The sequence below is a fragment of the Tyto alba genome, unplaced genomic scaffold (assembly GCF_018691265.1).
Source record: "Tyto alba isolate M040663 unplaced genomic scaffold, T.alba_DEE_v4.0 Super-Scaffold_1000006, whole genome shotgun sequence".
Classification (NCBI taxonomy): Eukaryota; Metazoa; Chordata; class Aves; order Strigiformes; family Tytonidae; genus Tyto; species Tyto alba.
This window is the reverse complement of record NW_024881272.1, coordinates 13,669,460-13,692,650: the sequence shown is the minus strand read 5'-3', so window position 1 is coordinate 13,692,650 and position 23,191 is coordinate 13,669,460. Positions and strand designations below refer to the sequence as shown.

The window sequence follows — 23,191 nt, the reverse complement described above, 5'->3', positions numbered from 1 at the left end:
CCCTTCTTGGGTGTTAGAGAGTATGATAATGAATGTTTGACTATTTACTTAATTGTAAATATAAAAGGAGTACGTCAGGTATTCTGGGGATATGTTTAATAGGCAAATACTAGAGTGGGAAAAAGTAACATTCTGGAATGAAAAGTCTGTGCTGTGATACTTTTATGTGACTGTGATTACTTACAGGAGCACCCTTCTCCCCTGCGGGGCCTGGGGGACCTTGAGGTCCAGGACGACCTGGTAGACCAATAGGGCCAGCAGTGCCTGCTGCTCCACGTTCCCCTGGTGAACCCTGGAAAGCAATAAAAAAGTGTAAGAGAATTCTGATAGAGCCCTAATAACTTTTGGTGGTTTTCATAACCCAGGTCAACAGAGGACGTACCTGTTATTCAGTGAGATTCCAGCTGGTAGAAGGGTATACATTCAGCATGAGTGAAAGTAAAGAAAAAGACTGAAAGAACTAACCTGAAGTTCACACTCAATAGTTCTTTTTCAATAGTAATTTTAATTTTTTTTTTCATAAATACTCCTTCCTGTACTTGTTCATCATAATAGGAGCATACTTCAGCCTCTTTTCAAGAACTTTTATTTCTCTGTGTTTCCAAAATACGTTAACATACTATGATGAATGAATATTCACCACATTAAAATACAGAACTAACACACACCACAACCCAAATTTTTAGACAAGTTTTCTGCTGTACATTGCTGTGATGTTCAGTATGTTTCTGCATTTCAATTCACCTGTGTAAAAATATATTGAGGTATAATGACTAATTTGATGTGTCATACAGAGGAGGCTTGGATGTACAGATATCTTTAGATAAGCACAGAAAAAGTTAAAAATCCACTACTACAAATTAAAGGGGAAAAGACAGGTGCTCTATGTGGAAAAAACACTGGAATTGCATACTCTAGAATATATTTTTACAGAGAATAATAGCAGAGATGGATAATTTTTATTCTAACATTAATAAACCTCACTTTTAAATGAGTCATATAATTGTTATTACTGTATTCCTTTAATTGTCTAAATAAGTGGGGTTTTTTTCTATCTGAAACTACTCATTCATAAGTGAAAATTTAGTTTCTACCTTCCCTTTCAGTTCTTTCTTTTGTTGCAGTGTAGGGCTTATGGCTGTTGCATAAAAGGCCAACCTTTTTTTAAAATATGTCAATCTGCCACAGAGCCAAGCTCCATAACCTTTCATAATTTGAGCTGTGTCTTTATGGTTTCTTCTGGATTGAGCTAACTAGACAAAATGGAGAGAATGACTAGGTATGTAAAAATCTGCAGTGGTCTAAGAACAAAGAGGTACCTAGGGTAGACTAATTTTTTCCTGTCTTACTTATTGCACTTTCTAATACTGATGGCATACACTTTTAAGTAGTGCTGAAGGGGAAAAAGGAAAAGAAACAAGGTGTTCTAGTACTAAAAAAAATTTCCTAAAAGGATACAAGGGAACAGATACCAGTATAGATGAGAACTTCTACTCAAATAAATGGAATTTCAGAATCAAAATGTTAAATTTTGGTCTATCCATATTTGTTTATCATTTAGTCAAGAGATACAATATGGAGTACTGATTTTAAATCCTTTCTGAAACTTGGGTTAATTTCCAGTGATCTATAACCAAAGTTCTCTGTAACCCATAAGCAAAGAAATGGAGACTTGTTTGGGGGCACATCACAGCAAAAAAATGATAGGGAGCAAAAGATATTTACACTCAAATTCCAAATATCTCCTTGATCATACCTGCAGATTCTGACCAAGTGTTCTTCTGTCTTTGTGAAATGGATTCATGATAGCACAGGGGGAAACTTCCTGTCTCCTGATACAGAGGTTGACTGTCATATAACCTGCTTCTTCCCGTTTCTCCACACAATGCAGCATGTTCAGGGAAACAGAAGCATGATGCTCTCCTGGGTACAGGCAGAGCATGGAGAATGATGGAGCTTCTTTGTGCTTTTTCGCACGATCACTGGTTGAGAACTCTGACAGGAAATCCAGCTTTGCCAGTCTTGAGGATTTGAGATGCTGGACATCTTTGCTGTGTCTTGTAGATAAGGCAGTATGGGAACAAAGACAGTGGAGTATTCTGTTCCACTATATTCCACATATGAGCTAGTATTGTGCTTACAAGTCTAACGGGAAAAAATATTTTACTAATAGTAACACAGATAACATTGAAATCTGTGGACTCTCTGAGAAGCAAAGAGCTGTTCACCCTTTAAATTTTTATATTTTCACACTTTTGCAGCATCTTTGTTTTCTGTCTTTTAAATAATTTACAATTTTTGCATGAATAGAGCACTGCTAAAGGTTTGTTTGCTGTATAGTATTATTTTCCTTGCTTTTCAGCTTGACACCTACAAGATAGTTCATAACATTTTAAAGTTATCAATAATTTCATTTCTCCATCTAATATACTGGAAGTGGGGTGATACATCATGGAATGGATAAGTAACAGGTGTTGTAGCCTGAGGCTCTGAATACCCAGGGTTTTTTTCCATGTTTAAGCAAGATCAAATTTGCTGGCTCTTGGAACATTGGAATTTTAAGATGCTTTCACCTATGAGAGCCCAATATGTTGCTTTTATTCATGACATACTTTTCCCGGACTGACCCTATTAGCATCACCGGTACTAATTCCATAATAAGGTGCTTTTCTCTCCAGATAACTCTGAAGAGAATGCTGAATGATTACTCCAAATATTTTTGCAAATTATCTTGGTGAGATCTAATTTTGCGTGAGTGTTCAAAGAAAGCATTTGTGCAGGAATCATAGATGACTTTATCCTTCCAGGTGAGTTTTCTTTATAAGTCCAGGTAGATGCCTAAGTTTCAGTCCTGTTTCTGTTATTTTAGTTCCTAAGACTTCAGTGAATTCAACAAGAAAAATTCACTACCCTGCAGCCATACTACCATGGTCTCTGATCTTGTCAGCTCTCATGAGCTGAACAATTTTAGGTCATATCATCAGTAGGATGCAAGAATAGAGAAGAAAAAAGTCGAGATAACTCATAGATCTTTCCTATATCAGACAGCAGACACTAACAGTGGCCATAATTTCTAGTAGGTCTTTTTACTCTAGCCAACTTTTCATGTTTATCTTTGCCTCATTTTTATTTGTTATACTTAAATTTTACATGAGTTATGAATAGGAAGTACACCTTCTGTTTTCAAGGATCCTCTAATTTCTCTGTGAGAATGGCTTCTGATCAAAGCATAATACATTAAATTATGGTCACAAATTATGGTCACAACTCAGAAAAGCATTTTAGGCATCTTCTTAAGTCTGTTCTCAGTTTCTATGTTTATTATCTTTTTTTTTTTTGCTCACTCTGTCCCACTGTGAAACAATCCCCTTACTAAATTCCTTGTTAACTTGTGGTCTTGCAGTGGTACTCACATCTAGCAATCTTTTTATTATTTTGTGAGGGTTTTTAAAAACTTTTCTGCAGAATAGAATTTTCATGCTTTGTCTTTTATTTCTCTTATACAGACTAGAAACCCATTAGTAACCTTGTTTTTATCTCACTTTCTGTAAAGAGATATGTAATTATAGCAATTGGATACATTACATAGCAGTAGCAATACTTTTTATTGATGGTTAACAAAATGCTCAACAAGTGAAGATCCCCGTGACTAAAAAATGTTACAAGGTAGAGGAAGATAGATCTAGATAGCTCAGTACTGATAATTGGGTAGCCTACAGCTGCCTTATTCTGAGTTCAATTTGGGCATCATATTCCTAAATGAGCTAATAAAAAATGACTGCTTGACATTCTAAAGAGCTTTCTCTCATCAGCATTCAACATTCCACACAGTAGTATGAGAAGGGAAGAAAACAAACAGAAAACAAAGATAGCAGATAAACCAGAACTGTTTGAAAAAAAACAAAAACCAAAACAAACAAAAAAAACCCACAAAAAAACCCCAACAAAACAAAACCAAAACAACAAACAAAAAACCCACAAAAAAAAACAAAACAAAACAAAACAAAACAAAAAACCACACAGGAAAAAAACCTTGCTCTGGAGTGCATTCATGCATCTCTTTTTTTTTGTCCAAATCCCTCTAAGCACATTAATTGACATGCACAGTATCTGGAGCAGTTATTTGTTTGGTATGCTTGCAGATGTATGCACTAGCCAAATAAAGATTATAATTGACTATATATGCTAGTTAGCAGATATTGGTATTGGCAGGGAGTTGGAGGAAAATCATCCAGTGGCATGAATTCTCTTCCTATTATAAATGGCAAATGAAGACTCCATTATAATTACGCTTCTGTGTGTACCCTCTGTTGGCTAAAAATAGATGGGAAAATATTTTAGGACTATTTGATGCTCATGGTCTGCTATGAGCTATTGTGAAAAAAAAAGCGAGCTATTGTGAAAAAAAAGCAAGCTATTGTGGTTTAATTGTGCTCCTTTCAGATGCACAGAAACCCAGTATTAAGGACACTGATACATCTTTTTTTTTTCACTGAAAAACACTTTCAGGATAACAAGTTAATAATTAAAGATGAACTAGAAAAAAAGTCCCACTGAGAACTTCTGGAATACTCTCAGGGCAGCTGAGTGCTCTTTGTGCCTCAAGTGGCCTGCTTGCACTACAGTGAATTCAAAGTATATTTTAAAAAAATATATTTACCCTTCAAACTCTCTTTCCACTCTGCTCATGATTCCTGCTACCACTCCATTTATTTCTCAAAGATCAGAAAAACAATATGCAAAAAATTCTGAGCTTCCTAAGTGATTTTCCTATGACTATGTTTACCTTAGAAGGAAGTGAGGCCCCAGTAGGAATGGATTTATACAGTGAAGAAGCTGTTGAACTGTGCTCCTGACACCCATACTCTGTGTATTTCTGGACTATACTTCATGATAATTCTAGTCTGGCAATGTACTCCCATTAGCTGGCAGGTATTAGAAGTGCTGCTGGAATTTCTCTTCCAATCTAGTTCCACATGAAAGGAATACTGTTCATGAGCTCCATGAGAGCTCCATGATTTGAACCAAAGGATGCTAAATGGGGTGATTGAGACATTCAGATAAAAAAGGCTCTGATGTTTTGAACTAAAGCACTAATGTATACACACCCTATAAGAATTAGAAAAATATGGATCATCTGCATTTAAATTCAAACACATATATTTCAGAATATGGACAACCATCACTAAACAAGATATGTGATTTTGCCTAACAATCTCATGTGATGCATGTTTACGAGAAACTATGATGGTAGTGGCACAGCTACTGTGTGGTCATCCTGTCTGGGAAAGTGGGGTGCATGAAATGTCAGGTATGCTTGTGCTGTCTGGTTTGTGCATGCTCACAAGAGTTCTGGTTCACTGCACCTGAACTACCACCTTGTGAGGTTAGTCCAGCCTTAGGGACTCCTTTAACAAAAATACAAGTCATGACCTTTAGAATGAAGAACGTATTGTGGTCTATGCTTTCTTGATTTTGATTAATCTTTTCCTCCAACAGTTCAGGTTCTTCCAATGGGGTGGAATGGTATCCCTTTTGACTCTCCCTACTAGTTTCCATTTCATTCTCAGGTACCTTGTCTTGGTGCCTTTTGGGAATGTATACATATTGCATGGTGTTAAGAAGAAGAATAAATCACAAATGCAAGGCCTTGATTTAAAGAATAGAAGCTAAAAGGCATTAAGAATTCAATAATGAATTTTAAGAATTCAAGTACCAAGTATTAAGAAACCAAGAAACTTAGAAGAGTGCAATAGCAGATCTTTTCCAATAATGTAGAAATAATCCAAAAGCAAGAACCTTTATAATACGTGGGGGTTTTCCCCTCCTTGTTTAATGCATTCTAATCTCAATATGAATTGCAGGAACATTCAAGAGATTTACTGTTGAAACACATCAAATTTCATCTTCTCCATTAATTCTTTGTCTAACAGGAATAGCTGTGCTGATTTTTTTTATATCAGTTGCACTGAGTGAAGAAATAAGTTGACAAGATGACTGTTGAAATATACACAATTCACATTTGGGAATAAGTGAACCATGTTTTGAATAGCAGTGCATCCTTGTAGAACTTCCTTGCATAAAAAATTACAACAGAGAATAGGTGACTTTAAGCATGTACTACTTCAAATACCTTTTAGTGGATAACTACCAGAAACTGAAATGAAAGAGGCAGGAGAGATATAAATAGCAGAAATCCAAACATGAAACAAAAATCTGAATGTAAACAGCTGTTGAGCACAAGACTATCCAGAAAAAGGAAAGTCACAATACTCAAGGGAAAATAATTCACTATTTGTGGGAATTGAGTACATATCACTGCTTTTCTATCATAGTCATAAATGAAAAAATTACAACACCAAAAGTTGGCAAATACATTTTTATGCCTATGTTGAGCTTAAAATGTTGAGAAGGAATATTACTGCATGACATGATTTTACGTAGCTGTTATTAGCCAAGCAAACATAACTTGTAACAGTTTCACTGATCCTGTCTATAGGTATGGTCCACACAAGAAACAGAGTAAAGCTAAAGTCTTCAAAGCGATGGATGGATTTGGTCATCTTACCTTCTAAAATTCTAAAGTAATTGTGTAATGCATAATTTCTTTACATATTCATAAAATAGTATTGTTAATAACCCATTCTTATATTGTTGCATGATCTATTTTCTCATGGATTTCAATAGATCACAAGTTGCATGTTACTATTTTCCAAAATAAGATTCTTTTTTACATTGCTTATCATACTTTCTCAAAGTTCTTAAGCTTGCTCTGCAATTTTTCCATTTACTTACAGAATCTTAATTGTCATTGAAAAATATTTTTTGCAATGTATATACTGTGGGAAAAATAGTGGTATATTATGCCTGCTGCTGTATCATTCTCTGTACCAAGTTCAAAGCATTCAAAACAGGGTTAAGATGTATTCTCTTCTTTAAGTATGTTGAGATCTCCAAAATCTGAGTGAAAAACCTCAATAGCTTCCGAGAGGACTGCTTTAAAACTTTTTTTTTTTTTTTTAAGATAGCAAATAAATAAAAAATTGCAAAATAGTGGTGGAAAGAAATAGGTAGGACCTGTGACCCTGCGGGGTACCCACACTGGAGCAGTCTGTTCATGAAGGACCGCACCCCATGGAAAGGACCTATGCTGGAGCAGTTCATGAAGAACATAGATACATCTATCTGCTGTTTTACTGACTGTTGATTAAAAATATCACAGCATGTCGAGAAGAAAAAAGGTTACTATATAATAATGTTTGTATTTCTATAAAATTATTATGTTTACTTACAACTGGGCCAGGTGGGCCTTGCGGGCCTTCCCCTCCTTTCAGACCAGCTGGACCCTAAAAAATGAAAAAAAAAAAAAAAAGCAAGCTTATGTCTTACACTGGAAAGTTCAAGAGTTATTTTTGCAACATATGTACTAGGTAGAATATAAAAATGCAAAGACAAAAAACTGAATAAATTCTGTTTTGCTTATATAGCCAACAATATTTAACAATGTTGGATGCTTGATATCCGTTCTGCTACTGCATTCACTTTTAAGCACAGTAGAAGGCTCCATGAAATAAAGAGTTAATGCATTGTTTCTTGTATTTAGAAACATGTCAATTGTAATAGTGCTTATATCATACCTGAGCACCTGGAAGGCCTCTCTCTCCAGGGAAACCACGAAGACCTGCTGGTCCATCTTTCCCAGGGATGCCTTGAGGGCCTGGGTCACCCTTGGAAACATATTACATTTTGATTAAAAACAATATATTTGAAGTGCTAATGTTAGTAATTAAATAAGTGATGAAAATTAAATACCATATCCTAGTTATACTAATGACGGTATATTCACCCACCTATTCACCCATTGTTTGAAGATTTTCAGTACAATAGTCTCTCAATACGATTAAATATATAAAACTTTGACAAAATACAGTATTAGTTATAGAATATAGTGGAAAACACAGCAAGCCATAAAAATATGTTTAAAGATACATTCATTAAAAATTTACAATGCCCATTTAAAATGGCAGATTGAATAAAATTACATAGTAACTTGATAAACAATATTTTTCTTGTGCCCCAATGGTGGCCAAAAAGTAAGCAGAGTTAAATTGGGTCAGTGAAATTCTGCCTTTTAGCCAGTACTATGCATACTACTTTAAATGCCTATGTACAATTTTCCACCTTGGTGTGAACATGTCATTACTATGTATTTCCATAGTGAATGTGTGGTATATGTAAACTGTTTTATTTTTTATTATGAAAACACTAATTATTGGCTCAAGGGAATTCTCATTATTTCAATGGAAGCAGACACAGCTCTAAAATTGGAATCTTCCAGTCTTCAAAATCCTTCTGGGTGAAATGTGCCAACTGTGATTTTATAATGTGTGCTCTGATTTTATTCTGCATGTTCTGCATGATTTGAAATGTAAGACTGTCAGCACTTTATCTGTCCCCTTCTATTTGTTCCCTAAAACCACATCATACCTTAGCACCTTCTTTTCCTGCAGCACCTGGGAGGCCTTGTTCTCCTGGTGGACCAGGAGGACCTGGATGACCTCTTTCACCAATTGGGCCAGTCTCACCAGTAGGACCCTAAGCACAAAAGTAAAAATTCAGTCACCTCAAGTTATTTAATGTCTTGGGGGGTGGGGGTGGATGGGAAAGAAGAGATTCTTAATACCCAGCTATTACGAATATCTGTTACAAAACAATATTACCATTGGTTAGCATACATTCCTCACCTTCCCTTCAGGCAAAGCTAACTTACAAAATACCTTTGTCCTATAAAATAAATCTTGCATTGCATTCTGCCTGCAGACACGTCTGTTCAGCTTCCAAAGACTTAAATCCTGCCCTTGCTCCTCCAGCAATGAAGCTTTAAAACACAATGTGTATCCGTGTATGGGAGGAGGTTACAAAAAGGACAGGAGAGGGAAATCCATATACTATGCTTGTTTTGAAACACTGTTTGTACTGTTGTTTTTCTGAATAATATGAATTGGAAGGTAGGAGAGTTGAAAGATAGGCCTTCAGATTCATTAGCAGAAAATTTTCACTGAGGGAATTACCTAGAACAGCTCATGAAATCCAAATGCTTGATTTTGTTGCAAATAAGTAAGATTAGACCTAATGAAATTTTGACAGTTAATGTCTCCACAATCTAAAAGTGACTGAAATTTGGCCTCTGACAAGAAAGGTCACATGCTGTATTGTTCTTTCTAAGCTGTTTCATGATAGACAACTCTGCCTTCTTGACTTCTGTAACCCACCAGCTTCATAATCACATGAAGAAAATATGCAAAAAAGGAAGTGGAATGGTAACCCCAACATTTGTATATTTTGTGGAATCACTGATGATTACTAAGTATACCTTTATAAAATTGTTATGCATAATTTGTTACAAAATTTAATATAACCATCAATATGGTCCTTTTAACACAACAAAAGCAACTGCCTTAGCCATAATATAACCATTAAACATTGGTCTTACAAAATTAATTACGAAACTAAATGATATACCTGAGGGCCAACAACACCACCAGGACCAGGAGGACCAGTTTTTCCTTGAAAACCCTGTGAAATAATTAGAGAGTACTATGTAACCCAGGACAAGATACAGAAGAGCAAAATTCATATCTGTGCTGAGAGGAGAAAGAGAAATTCCACATCACACATTCCTTCTCTCCAGGAAATAAAAATGAGAAATTCTTTTTTCCTGTGTATAGTTATAAGTGAAATACTGATTAATCTTTCTTATCTCTATCTGTTCCAATCTCTCTGAGGTGGTACAGCAGTAAAAATTCCAGTCAGTTTTACAGATCTCTCTAAGTGAACTTGATTAGGTGAGTCTGAATGCATAAGTGATACAACTAAAAGTTGAAAATACATTTTTACATATATACATTATGAATCATAAGGCCAGACATACAAATGCTTTTTAAAGAAAGACACAGATGGTGGATTAAGTTGGAGGGGCATTAAAGATAAATGGGACCTTAGACAGAAAGAAAATGGAAAGGAACAGAGATCCAGGAAAGATGAAGGTTATATAGGGATGGTAAAAAAGGCAGCACGAGTGCCACAAAAAAAATAATGAGAAATTGATACGATGACAAAAACTGGGAAGCAAAGAATAGAAATGTTTTGGGGACAGTTTTTCAGAACACTGGCAAATTGTACAGAATTTTCATTTTCTAATCAGTGGCCTCAGACTTCCATTCAAAATCAGTCAATAAACTGAATGACAACCTCACTTTACAGTAGCATTGTTTAATATATCTTTGAAATTATTTGAAATTATTTCTTTCAAATATTGGATGTGTGTTGCTGCATAAAGTTAGGAGAGTTCATTCACTGCTGCATCCCATCTAGGGTTCCACATAGTATCCCCTGCCTAACAGCCTATATCTGCCCCCTACTCTGCTCACCTGCGTAAAAACAAAGGCGTCGTCTGGCCCATATTTCTTACAAATGTTGGGCCCTGCTCAGCATTTCTCTGGGCACAATCTCACTGACAGTTGCCCCATTCCATCAGATCTGGTTTAAGCTTTGTTTACCTTCCTCAATCTGATTCTCTTCTTGCTGCCAGCCAGATGTTATCATGGTTCAGTTTGGCCCATAACTGTTTAGGCACTCTCTCTCAGATCTCTGAAATGATCCAGATTAAAGACAAATGCAAAAGTACCCCTTTGCTCTTATGACTGAAAATCAAAACTGCTACAGATGGAATCATTCATTTGTCCCTTCCTTTACACAAAGCCTCTGAAGCCTATTGTAAGGAAAGACAAAGAAATGTTGAGTATTACCCATTCCCTGAAAGCATCTTGAGAAGACCTGCTATTCCCAAGTTTGCAGAATGCATTAATACTTTGTAGTATATTCAATGATTCTGGATGTTAATGATGGTTTTACTACCCTGCTTCCTCTATTATGTCACCAGTTTATCTATTCCCACAGATTCAAATTTGTAAAAGAAGTAATAAGAAAAGGAGATTTCAGCAGCAAATACTCAAGATGACCTGAACATCCCACGGGTTCTTCTAAAATATTTAGTATTAAAAAATTTACACTAATGTCTCGTGTGGTTTTACGTGCCTAATTAGCATCGATTTTTTTGTTATTTTCTGTGAAAGACCATTTAATAAAACCGAGTTTATTGTAGTAAGGAGGTCCTTGATAAATTCTAATAGATGAAACAGTTAGTATATTTCTATTTTATCCTTTCATGGGCATGAAACACTAAATTCTTTTGTAATACCAGACAATCTAACAATCTCTGCAGCTGATGCCTCCTGTCAATCTGAGATCGATAACACTGAAATTGATAATCACTTCTAAGGAAGAACTAGTTTAATATTGGTTTTCAGTATTTAGTTTATTTCTACATCTATATTCCAAATTATTTATCATGATAATACTGTTCCTATGTCAAGAATTTCAGCAAACAATGTCAGTTCTTCAAAGTGCATATGGCTTATGGCGGGTAAAAAGCTGTAGCCTTTTCTTCACTAATACTTACCTCAGTTCCAGTCAACACATGATTATTATTCCATAAGCAAGCTGCAGAGTGTAATCTGGGAATCTGGGTCTCTAATTTGTTAAGTTTGAGTATGTCTCTTAGCCTAATTCCCTAATTGCTATAATGCCTACATGCACTACTGAACTTTAATGAGATATACGCCTAAATAAGAAACAGAATTCGTAAGCCCTGATTTACCAGTGACCACAATGAAAGTTGTCTGATTTATAAATTTTTTAAAAATCTGAAATGGAAATGTTAATTGGAAAAAAAGTCAACAAGTCTACTTTTTATTTTGTTTGTTTGTTTGTTTTTTTAAATCTGTTTTTCCACAAAAACGTATACATGAGAACCCATGAGCAGAAAATATTTTTGAAATAATTTTGGCTCAAATATACATATATACAAGGCTGAATACAATGCTAATAAAAAATATGCATTTGCTCCTGAAGTTACTCAAGTTTTATATCAGTCTAACACTACTAAATCCAAAGGAGATACAAAATTAGAGAACCATAGTCTTGATTGAACCAAGAGGGACCTGGTCCAAACATCACACAGTAACAGAGTGCATGGTTTCATTGTAGTTTGCATCTTTAATTTCTAGTCATGAGTGAAATCAAGAAATCATAGAATCCATAGAACGGTTGAGGTTGGAAGGGTCCTCTGGAGGTCCTTTAGTCCAACTGCCCTGCTCAAGCAGGGCCACTGAGAGCTGGTTTCCCAGGAATATGTCCAGACAGCTTTCAAATATCTCCAAGGATGGAGACTCTGCAACTTCTCTAGGTAATCTGTTCCAGTGCTCAGTCACACTCACAGTGAAAAAGTGTTTGGTGATATTCAGATGGAACCTCCTGTGTTTCAATTTATGCCCATTGCCTCTTGTCCTGTCGCTGGGCACCACTGAAAAGAGCCTACCTGCATCTTCTTTACACCCTCCCTTCAGATATTTATATACTTTGATAAGATTCAACCTGGGTATTCTCTTCTCTAGGCAAAACAGTCCCAGCTCTATCAGCCTTTACTCATAGGAGAGATGGTCTAGTCCCTTAATCATCTTAGTGGTACTTTGCTGGCCTCTCTCAGTAAGCTCACTCTCTCGTACTGAGGAGCCCGGAACTGGACACAATACTGGCCTCACCAGGGCTGAACAGAAGGGAAAGATCCCCCTAGTGCAGCCTAGGATACTATTAGCATTCTTTGCCATAATGGCACATTACTGGCTCATGTTCAGATAAATAAGAATAAAGGGAAAATAGTAACTGTGCTGTTTCTTATCAGACTAAAGAACAATTTTGAGCTTCCTACATTTTAAGCAATGATTCAAATTCATTCTTATGCCACACAAGACTAGTCTTTGCATCATTGCAAAGAAAAAGAATAAAGAAGTAGTCAATAATTTTCCTCTCACAGACAAAATAAGCCACTATCATTCTAAAGCATTACAATGCTACAGTACTAGCAGAAGAACACAGAGTTTTTCAGAATGATGTGTTACTCCAAGAACTGTGCTCCCCTTCCAGCCGTGGAGGGGACTCACCAGTCACTAACAGTTTTCCAGTGAAGATGGAACCCAAAACACATTCTATATGCTGAGAAAATTTCTCTCTGAATTCATTTATGGCTTTCTCTAGATCTGAAAAATCTAAGAATTTTATTTTATTTCAGTGGGATATGAGTAAGGTTTTGGCACTACAGAAATAGAGAATTTCTCTAAATAATTCCATCAAAGCTGTTAACATGTTAATTTTTGCATTTTGCTGTCAGAATTTGCTCATTGTGATTCTCAGGGGGATTACATAGGATATAGTTTCAAAATTTAGGGTTTTTTTCACAGGTTGAATTATTCCTGATCCTACTTTCTAAAAGTGTTGGCTTTCGAGTTTTCTAGCTGCTTATCATTAATGAGACTTTTTATTATGTTATTACTTACATTACATGGCATTCAATGAGAAAAAAACCAAACAAACAAACAACCACATAGTAATTCCCTGACAAATATTTATTAAAATTTAGATCTGAGTATTAATTTCTTCAACTATTTAAGATCCTTGTGGTGTTACTAATTGGGCATGGCAAAGAATAATCTCACCTTGGAAACAAAATAAAGCTTTCTCATGCCTAACCTACCCACCATAAGAAAACTACAGTTATATAACCTCTTAGACCCAGTCTCTTCCCCATCTCTCTGTTGTCCGCTTCTTTAGTTTTGATCACACAATCATGACCTTTGGAGGTTTACGACACTAACACAGTAGAGTATATTTACTTACAGTCTCTCCCCGCTGTCCTGGGTGCCCTGGCAAGCCATCTTTTCCAGGTGGCCCCTGAAATTGTAAAATACGTAAATCAAAACTTTACTCAGCCATCCTTAATTTTGAAAAGAAGTGTACAATTAGCTCTAAGAATCTCTGATCCGTTTGTTTTTTCTTGATTAGTCTTTAGTACAGCTTAACTAATCCTGTATCAGCTAACTATGATTTTAATAATATGTTTTCCTTGTGTCTTCCCTGATGTGTTAGTAATTTCTTGAAGTGTGACCGTTAGGTTGTCAAACGCATGCATATTCAAGATGGATTTCTGTAAATTCAGAAATCATGGAAAGTCCCTGTACTTCCCTTCCATTTTTCTTTGCTTAATGACTCATTTAACAAAACTAAGCATTACATGAGTATTTGATGAAATTTCAGGTTTTGGAATTGGAAATAAAAGTAATAAAGGCATGGGTGAAAAAAATCACAGGTAGTTTGATGCCTTTGTACTTATACCACATAAGCAGAAACACACCAGAACAGTATAACTAGTTCAGGCTGCAGCCCAAATATACTTCTATACATTTCTGCTACTAATGAATGTCTCCTTCCTCTGAATTTTTGCCTCAACAAATCAACTGTTAAAATAAAATATACTCCAGCAAAGTAATATTTTGCCTAAACGCAATCTGTCACCTGGACTTTGGCATCAACACACTAGAAGATTAGCAGTTTAGTATATTATGCTGAACGTCATATGAGCTGCACCAATGATCATTTTGAATATGTGAGTACTTGTCTTAGCCTTAAACCTCAGTAAGTGTATTTGTACTCTATACATAAAGCATCCCTTAAATAAATCTTCAAATATTCACTTCAGAAACATTGTATGAAAAATAACATTCCTGTTGTTGCACATAATTAATTAAAGAGATACTTACTGGAGGTCCCTTTGGTCCAGGGAATCCAACAGGTCCCTGAGGCCCTTGTGGTCCCTAGTATAAAGGCAAGCAAACAAGCAAAGTTTTACTCTAGCTGCCATGTCACTGGACTGAAAATTTTGCTTTAATTATAAAATATATGAACTTCAATTATAAAATATATTAACTCTGTAGATAATGTTTGGTTATAAGTATAAAGTCTCAGCTCCACTGCCGTAAATATTGGTAGCAACAATTCACATGTATAGACATTGGAGGGGATTTCCTGAAAGCAATACTGCCTTGTGTAGGAATGCAGTATGAAAAAGAGAAAAGCTACTTGTATCAAATATGTATGTGTCTGGACCCTGAAACTTTGCATAATAAAGTAGGAATCAACTGTGAGCAAGAAACATTGCTTTATGTTGAATAAAACATGTGAATTAACTAAGTGCGGTGGTCTTTTTAACTTTCAGTCCAACATTCACCTTTGGCAGTTCTTACACTCTGACAGTATTTCAAGCCAGCACAACAGTACAAGCTTCCAAATAGAATAAGCTTTCCAGAGTTCCCAGGGACTAAATACAACATTCTTGCTATCATGAAAAATAGTTTAGATAGCTGAAAAAACCCTATGATGTATGAACATTTTATTTATATAGTATATCTAAATACATATATACGTGTGTATATGGAGAGAAAGAATTTTCATGCAGCATGGTTTTATAAATTTAAAGATGATCATGTTAGTGCATTGTTTAGGTGTATGTACAAGTATATACATATATACATGTGTACATACATGTATGTCCACACACATCTATACACATAGATATTTACACAAAGTATTAGTTTAAATGACTCTTCCTAAAATTGTCACCAAACAAAACAGAGGCTAGCTTGTAAAATTTATTGCGTATGGGCACTATGGGACTATGCCAGCTTATTAAAATAATTTTTCCTGTTTAGTTTTTAGTGTGCTAAGTTAAAGAGTAGCAACCTGAAAAAACATATTTATTCTACATGGTGCCACAGCAAAGCCATGTACCCTAGTCATATAGTGGAAGACTTTATCCTATTCTACTTGGTATATGATGTGTAGTTTTGCTAAGACATCAGCTATCAAAACGTGTTAGAATTGTTTGTTTGATGCAAAAAACAAAGCAGGAGACCACGTTTCCCAAATTATGCTACCCTTTTGCTCCTCTGATAAACTGCCAACTGTTTCTGAGTTCGATAAGTCCCATTCGTTAGATCCCAGGCTCAATTCCAAAACATGGCTGCCTCCTGCAGTACTTGAAGCAGTGTACCAATGTAGCAGTGGGAGAGGATCCCTTATGCCCAACCTGGGAAAATTTGCCCTTAAGTGAATTTTATTCCAGGGTAGACCTTGATTTTACTGTAATACTAAATCTAAGTCAACTAAGAAGTGCTAGACAATGGAAGAAATCTTTGTGATCTTACTGCACTAGCCATCATTTTTTATTTTATCTTCCAAAACAGGTGTAAGGTTGTTTCTTAAACCTCCACAAAACACAGATATGTTCCACATGAGGGTTTGGGTTTTTTTTATTCTGCTGTCTCTGTGAACAAATGACCTTTCCTCATTTTCTTTTGGATATAACATAAAGCATAAAGTTTCCAAAAAAATGGTGGAGTTTTATAGAGGAAAACTGTTACAATTGACTCAGCTACTGTACAAAATATATGAAAGAAATTGGACACTCTCAGGAATTGGATTATAAGAACACAAGTCAAAGTTTTACTGTTAGTTGCACCCTCTTTCTCATAAATCCCCACTGTACTTTGATCCTCACATCTAGAGGCTTTTTAAGGCAGGAAGATTTGCATTTTTTTTTTATTCACAGTATGGCTTTCAGATTTCAAGACACTGGACTGATAGATTATGTGAGCAAAAGCACTAGAATACTAACAGCATGTTATCAAAACTACATTTTCTTTTTTTTGTCATTAAATTTCATTTTAACAGTAGCTACACAGGACAGATTATTTAATGCTTACATGTCTGGTACCTGAAATAGTCTCAGTGGAGTAGAAATGAGAGTTTTATTTTTTGGCTGACATTCACCCCTATTGGGAAGCAAATAGATACCTCACACTTATATCACACAAGTGATATGAGAAGTGGTGCTCTGCGATTCTTCATCTCTCCTCTAATAAATTTCTCTCCAGGGAAGCCTTCATCTTGGATTGATCTGCTCATTGTTTTCAGTCCACCCACAGCTTCTCTTCCTTATAACCTCTTGGAGCTGTCAGCAAACTCCTCCTTCATGAGGCTCCGTTATTCAGCTTCTGGTAGCCTGCCTTTGATGTTCCTCCTCAGTGTAAAACAACTTACAGTTCCTTTCTTGGACTATGCTTAGTTCTCTACATCCAACATCCTAACTTATTCCTCTCTTGAACCCCAGCTTCCTGCCCCCATGTGTCTGTCTTACTTGCCACATCATTCCTGTTTCACCCAAACTTTCCACTTCTGCTGTCCATGTTCCACTTGGTACATTGTCTTTTGCTTGATATAAAGGTTTTTCAACTTCTTATTGCAGCCTCCCTTGCAGTCTTGACATTCACATGTACTGGCTACAGTCTAGTCCTCCAGTCCTCAACTTTCCTTTTGCTCTATCCTACTCCTCCTTACTGTAGGGACCACTGTCCTGCCACACTAACCAGTCTCTTGGACAGTTAAGTAATATTTTGCTTCAAAAACAAAAGACCTAAAATGAGTATGAAAGGTTTTTAGTAAACTAAAACTTTTGTTTCCAGTGTACTTGGTATTAATCTTTTTGGCATATGCTTTAATGGCTTTCAGTCAAAAGGAAAGGAACGCTTTTCTTAAGCAGTAAAATGTGATATTAGATACACAGGTGTGTGCATTCCTTTACATGTGTATAGCAGACAGAGGTTTATTAACACTCTACTTGCAACTAAGGATAAACCAAACAAAATTAACCTTAATTGCTTTCTGCAGGCACACAAACTGAAAATTTTAGATTTCTAGAACACACTCACACGATGCTCTTGTTATCATTACTTTTATGGATGTCCTTATCTCCAGTAATCAACTCAATTAAACCATGTGGTCTGACCTTATGGCCTTTTTCAGTTTCCTTAGTCATTCTAGCAAAAACAGTCTGCTCTTGTTCTGCCAGTATTGTTACACCAAGCGTGCATGTATTCAGCAAGGAAATAGTATAACAAAGTGACGTTATGGAGCAAGGGAAAATGTAAAAGGAGCTCCCTCCTGAATGCTAAGACTTCTGGAGTACACTGGGACTTGTGGGTCAATATTAGAAAAGGATCTATAGATTGTCTACATGAAAAATGTTAGCAGTTTGATGAAATATGACTATGAAAGAAAAGTTTCTTAAGCTTTGCAAAAATACTTTGGCAGAGAGCATGTCCACTTAAACTGAGTTGGTTTTCAAGTGCTGCTGTTACAAATCTGGTTTATTAATATTGTTTTTCTATATACTGCTGTGTAATGGGCTGACTGTATATTGGATTTGTGTATTGATTGGTAAGATAATAGCAAGCAGAAAATTTTATTTTAGCAAGCACAATAGGATTGCCCAACCATGCAGAAAGTAGGTTGAAGGGAATTCTTAGCTGATCAGAACGAAAAAAAAAAAAAAAAAAAAATCAGCTGCTTCAACAAAGAAGCTTCTGGAGGTGGCTTGAATGATTTGCAAATCCCATAAACAAGCAGTAAGCTGCAGTAATTGGAACATTCTTAAAGAGCGTGAGCTGGTAAGTACAACTGTAATTTGCATGGATATAATACAAAGTGTGTATGTATTCTCTGTGTCCTATATGTACCAAACTGAGCTACAGATGGAAGAAGCTTTCAGCAAATTTCAGCTACCCCATTCATAACTTTGTGAAAAGCATCATTGGAATTAAGGTTGTCTGATTACTCTAGTTGAAGAAGGGCAAGGACATGAGAAGGAGAACTAAAACAAAAACAATGCTTCCAACCTGCAATCATACTCTCACATATTGGGAAAAACATGTACATAAATAGCTTTTACATACCCTTTCACCTGGTGGGCCAGGAGGACCATCATTGCCTGAAGTACCCTAGCAAGGAAAGACAGTATGTTCAAAGATTAGACCTCTATTTTATTCAAAAGAAACAGCCCATAGCCAATCTACACAGTGTGCTTGAATATTACCTTTGGACCTGGTTTCCCAGTGGGACCTCTGGGACCTCTTGAGCCTCTTGGACCCTGTCAATTTAATACAGATGCATTTGATGATAATTGTTGGATATTATAATCAAATCAAAATAATTATTCACAGTATAGTGGGAGCAATTAATATAGTAAAGTTCCTAAATTGCAAAGCAAAAGTACATACTGTTGGTCCTCGCTGTCCTCTGGGGCCTGGTTTGCCATGTAATCCCTGTAGAGAAAAGTTCACAGAAATCATCTCAGCAGATACTTCATTTGTGAGATAAAGTTTTTTTACTGAAGTGGAGGCAGAGTGCAACTCTCTTAGCTTTAAATGTTATTTTATCTCTAAGTATCTACTTTTCATTTCAATTTACAGAATCATGGTCCTTGATAAAATTTATTATATTTCTGAGTTCATTGGGACTTGCAGCTTAACGCACTAAATTTTCCGTAGAGTCACATTCTGTCATAAGCATTAGAACATTTTAAACTATGTTAAAATAGTAGTGAAGATGGCACATAACAAGCAGAGTCCCTCTGCAGTAGTCTAAAGGACTTGGCATCATTTCCAATGTAATGATAGCCTTGAAGACAAAGTTCCCAGGTTCCCATGGACAGATCCATAGGTTAACAGAGAAAAGAAAAGGCAAACTTCTCTTTTTTTACAACAGGAATAGGGACTGTAATACCTACCATGATTCTGCACACTTGACGGAGATACAGAACTTGCCAGCATACTAGCCCTTAATTTTTTGCTTCAATATATCTCCTAATCATATTCAATAGATTTCTTTCCTTAGCCTCTGTGTTAGTATTGCTGTGCATTCTAATGTAAAGAAGCTTAAAATTCAAGAGAGTATTCTTCAGGTAGGAAAAGGAACCTGATGACTGGTTCTTTCTAATCTCTGAGGTAAACACAACAGCAACAGAAAATCAGCAGAGATGTTCCAGCACAAAGGCTGCTTTTACTGGAAAGCAACAAAATGCAGACACATGTTTTCTTGAGGGTTTTCTTATGGGTTTGGTTTGCTTTTTTAACATACCGATTTTATTTCACTTATCAAAATAAAAATTATGTGTTGTTCTTAAAATGCTACACAGCTTATGAACTTCTCAGGGACAATGACTGTCTTTCCTAGTATGTGTGATAGCATAAAACACAATGATACCCCTTTAGACAAGATTAAGAATACCTGATTCACATTACAAACCCAGCAGTTGTTGTCTCACTGATGATCAGCATAATACTTAAGTATACATGCAGTTTGATGTTATTAATTACGTGGTTAGTACCCTAGCTGAACTGAAATCTTTATGAAGGCCTGACAGTGGATCAATATAATTAGATTTTCATAATTTAAGTCTGCTCTTTCATGTTATCATTTTGTTTGTTTCTGATATCTTTATTAGCAGTCATGTCTCATTTTTCTCAACAAGGATGAACTGAACATTGTTTTATTGCTTGTGTCTGTCCATAACAACATATCTCTGTTTTAGCTAAAATAATACAAAAACAATTTAAACCATACATAAGCAACGCAAATGCAATTGGATTTCATATATTTCATCCTAATATCATGAATTTCTGCTTGTTTTCATGCTGCAAATTAAAATGGATTCTTAAGAACGGTGGTATACATTACTTCAGTTTTACTTTAAGTTGCTATCACCTATGAATTCCAACTCATGCTCTTAATTTCATTATCTTCTTAACAATATGTCTGCTATGTTCAATTGAGCTTTAGAGACAACAGCACAGTGACCTTCTTTCTAACCTATATTTCATTTTTATAGTTTGAAGAATATGCATAACAGATTTTCCCTCACCTGCTTCAACTAAACAAAGTAGAAAAAGCTGTCATTTTACATCTATTTTTAGTGTACATAGTAGTACATGTTCTTCATCTTGTCTGGTATATTTTGCATTTTTGAAGCTCAGCCTATAAAAAAGCTTGTGGCAAATCAGAATACTTATGAAATAGAAATTGAATATCCTTGAGGGTAAATTCCACGGTAACAAGTTAAGTCATGGGATACAGGAAAATAGTTCCTTCCAACTCACTCAGCTATACTGTCAAAAAAGATACTTCAGCAAAGGTGATTTCTTTTGTCTTTCTCAAATATATCTAATAATGGTAGCATACACAGTAAGAAAGTGTCTGAGTTCCTGTATATTTAGATTAATACCTTGAAGAACGAGAACTAGTGTCTCAGTATGTCCTGTTTTGCATAACTGTAGAGATCCACCTTAAGTGTTAAAAGCCTGTTTTTATAGTTCTTTAGGTAGTAGCTTGTATCCTTAGATTTCAGTGACTTTCCATAGCACAGAGTTCCTAAAAGTTAATTAAGTGTCGTGCAAGCATGAATTATCATACCCTTGCGCCTTTCTCTCCATTCGCACCTGGAAATCCAGGGAAACCAGATGAGCCCTATGTAAGAAATCAATGCAAATATCAGAGGATATCAACAGCAAAACAGTAGTATAGCCAACATTGAATTTTTATGTAAAGCACACATCCAAAGTCAAGTACGCTGTACATGTCAAACTTGCAAGTGTGACAGCTCTGATGAATAGCTGCAAATTAACTTACCATAATGCCTCAAGTCCAGAATGCATTAAAAAAATCAATGTATAGAATGGACATTATTTATCATCTTATTAGACAATAAAGTATTCATTAAATCTGCACCATTTTTAAAAGTAGGAAAGAAATTATCAGTAACAGATGCCTAGAAATAACAGTATCACAATGAAGAGGAACAAACAAGGCCTTGTTGCCCTACAATATAATAATACTTTTACAAAATAACTTCATTCAAAATAATTGTAACATGTTGCCACATCTGAACAGTGGTATGGTCCTCTATGCACTTTATTGAGATAGAAATTACTTCAAGTGCTTTATTCACTGTAAGCTGACCACTGGCTAGTTTCATTTAACTGATACATGCAATTTGTACATGTACTTATATGCTTATCTCATAAGCAGAACTTATGAGGAAACCATCTGACTTGAAACTGCTTCCAGGCATTATTCCTGCTTCTCCTTTTTCCTCACCTTTCCTTCTGTTAACTGCCCAGTCTAATCTGAACAGTACTATTTTCTTCTTTATTTCTGGTATACAGGTCCAGAGGGACAGCAGACTTGTTACCTGCCAAATTGTTAATTTGTCATAAGGTACTTGGTGTCAAAGAGTTGGTAGACTTGATAAAATACACTTTTAAGTGACTGGAGATGAAAATCAAAGCAGTGTTTGGTTTGGTCAGCCACTAAAACTACTGGCCAGATTCCCTGCTGTGATAACGCATCTATATCTGTGCAGCTTGGTATCAGTATTTTAGTGGCAACTAAAATGCATATAACAAAAACTTAAAATAAAATTTCTTGGTGCTCTTCTTTTAAAAGTCAATAGGTATTTTTTTCTTTTTTCTCTTTTTCTTATGTTTTCTCTTTAATAAATCTTGTTTCACACAATCATTCCAACTGATGACTTACAGGCAGTACAACTTCACCAACACTGATTCTAATGAAACCCTGACTGATATTCACTGGTGGGATAAAAGTAAGAGTTCTTTCTCTTCTCTCTTCTCTCTTCTCTCTTCTCTCTTCTCTCTTATCTCTTCTCTCTTCTCTCTTCTCTCTTCTCTCTTTCTCTTTCTCTTTCTCTTTCTCTTTCTCTTTCTCCTCTCTTCTCCTCTCCTCTCCTCCCCTCCCCTCCCCTCCCCTCCCCTCCCCTCCCCTCCCCTCCTCCCCTCCCCTCCCCTCCCCTCCCCTCCCCTCCCGTCCCCTCCCCTCCCCTCCTCTCCTCCCCTCCTCCCCTCTGCTCTCCTCCCCTCTGCCCTCCTCCCCTCTGCTCTGCTCTCCTCTCCTCCCCTCCCCTCCCCTCCCCTCCCCTCTCCTCTCCTCTCACCTTTTCTCTTTCCCCTCCCCTTCCCCTCCTTTCCCCTCCTCTACTTCACCTGTTATAACTTCAAATGTGAATAAGACTGTGAAAATTCTACTCTGTGAAGCCCAATCATGTTCTTTATAATTAAAAGGCCAGAGGAAAAAACACTCTAATGATTGGGCACTAACAGTCATGACTTATTTGTAAATATATATTTGCTAATTTTTGCAGTTGTGTTAATCAAGAGGGACTGGACAGGAGAAAAAACATAGTGAAAATTACGAGATAATGGCAGTACTCTAAGTCTCAGAAGAAAAGTAATGAAAAGCAAGCAAGCAATAACAAAAAGTACAGTGTGAACCTTCTTGACAATACCGGGACAAGATTTCTTATTTGCTTTACATAGCTACTACACTTTGC

At 36.1% G+C, this 23,191-nt stretch overlaps 1 protein-coding gene across 5 annotated transcripts in view; it reads right to left on the bottom strand.

Moving 5' to 3' along the window:
* COL11A1 (collagen type XI alpha 1 chain) overlaps positions 1-23,191 on the bottom strand; it is a 160,537-nt gene that overhangs the window by 43,727 nt on the left and 93,619 nt on the right. For all 5 annotated transcript variants that reach the window (XM_033000510.2, XM_033000513.2, XM_033000511.2 and 2 more), the window contains 11 exons: positions 21,259-21,312; positions 19,068-19,112; positions 18,884-18,937; positions 18,744-18,788; positions 14,715-14,768; positions 13,795-13,848; positions 9,523-9,576; positions 8,488-8,595; positions 7,638-7,727; positions 7,293-7,346; positions 185-292 (listed from right to left, as the gene is read on the bottom strand). In XM_033000510.2, coding sequence (XP_032856401.1) covers positions 185-292; positions 7,293-7,346; positions 7,638-7,727; positions 8,488-8,595; positions 9,523-9,576; positions 13,795-13,848; positions 14,715-14,768; positions 18,744-18,788; positions 18,884-18,937; positions 19,068-19,112; positions 21,259-21,312 — 720 coding nt within the window. The remainder of the gene's footprint in view (positions 1-184; positions 293-7,292; positions 7,347-7,637; positions 7,728-8,487; positions 8,596-9,522; positions 9,577-13,794; positions 13,849-14,714; positions 14,769-18,743; positions 18,789-18,883; positions 18,938-19,067; positions 19,113-21,258; positions 21,313-23,191) is intronic.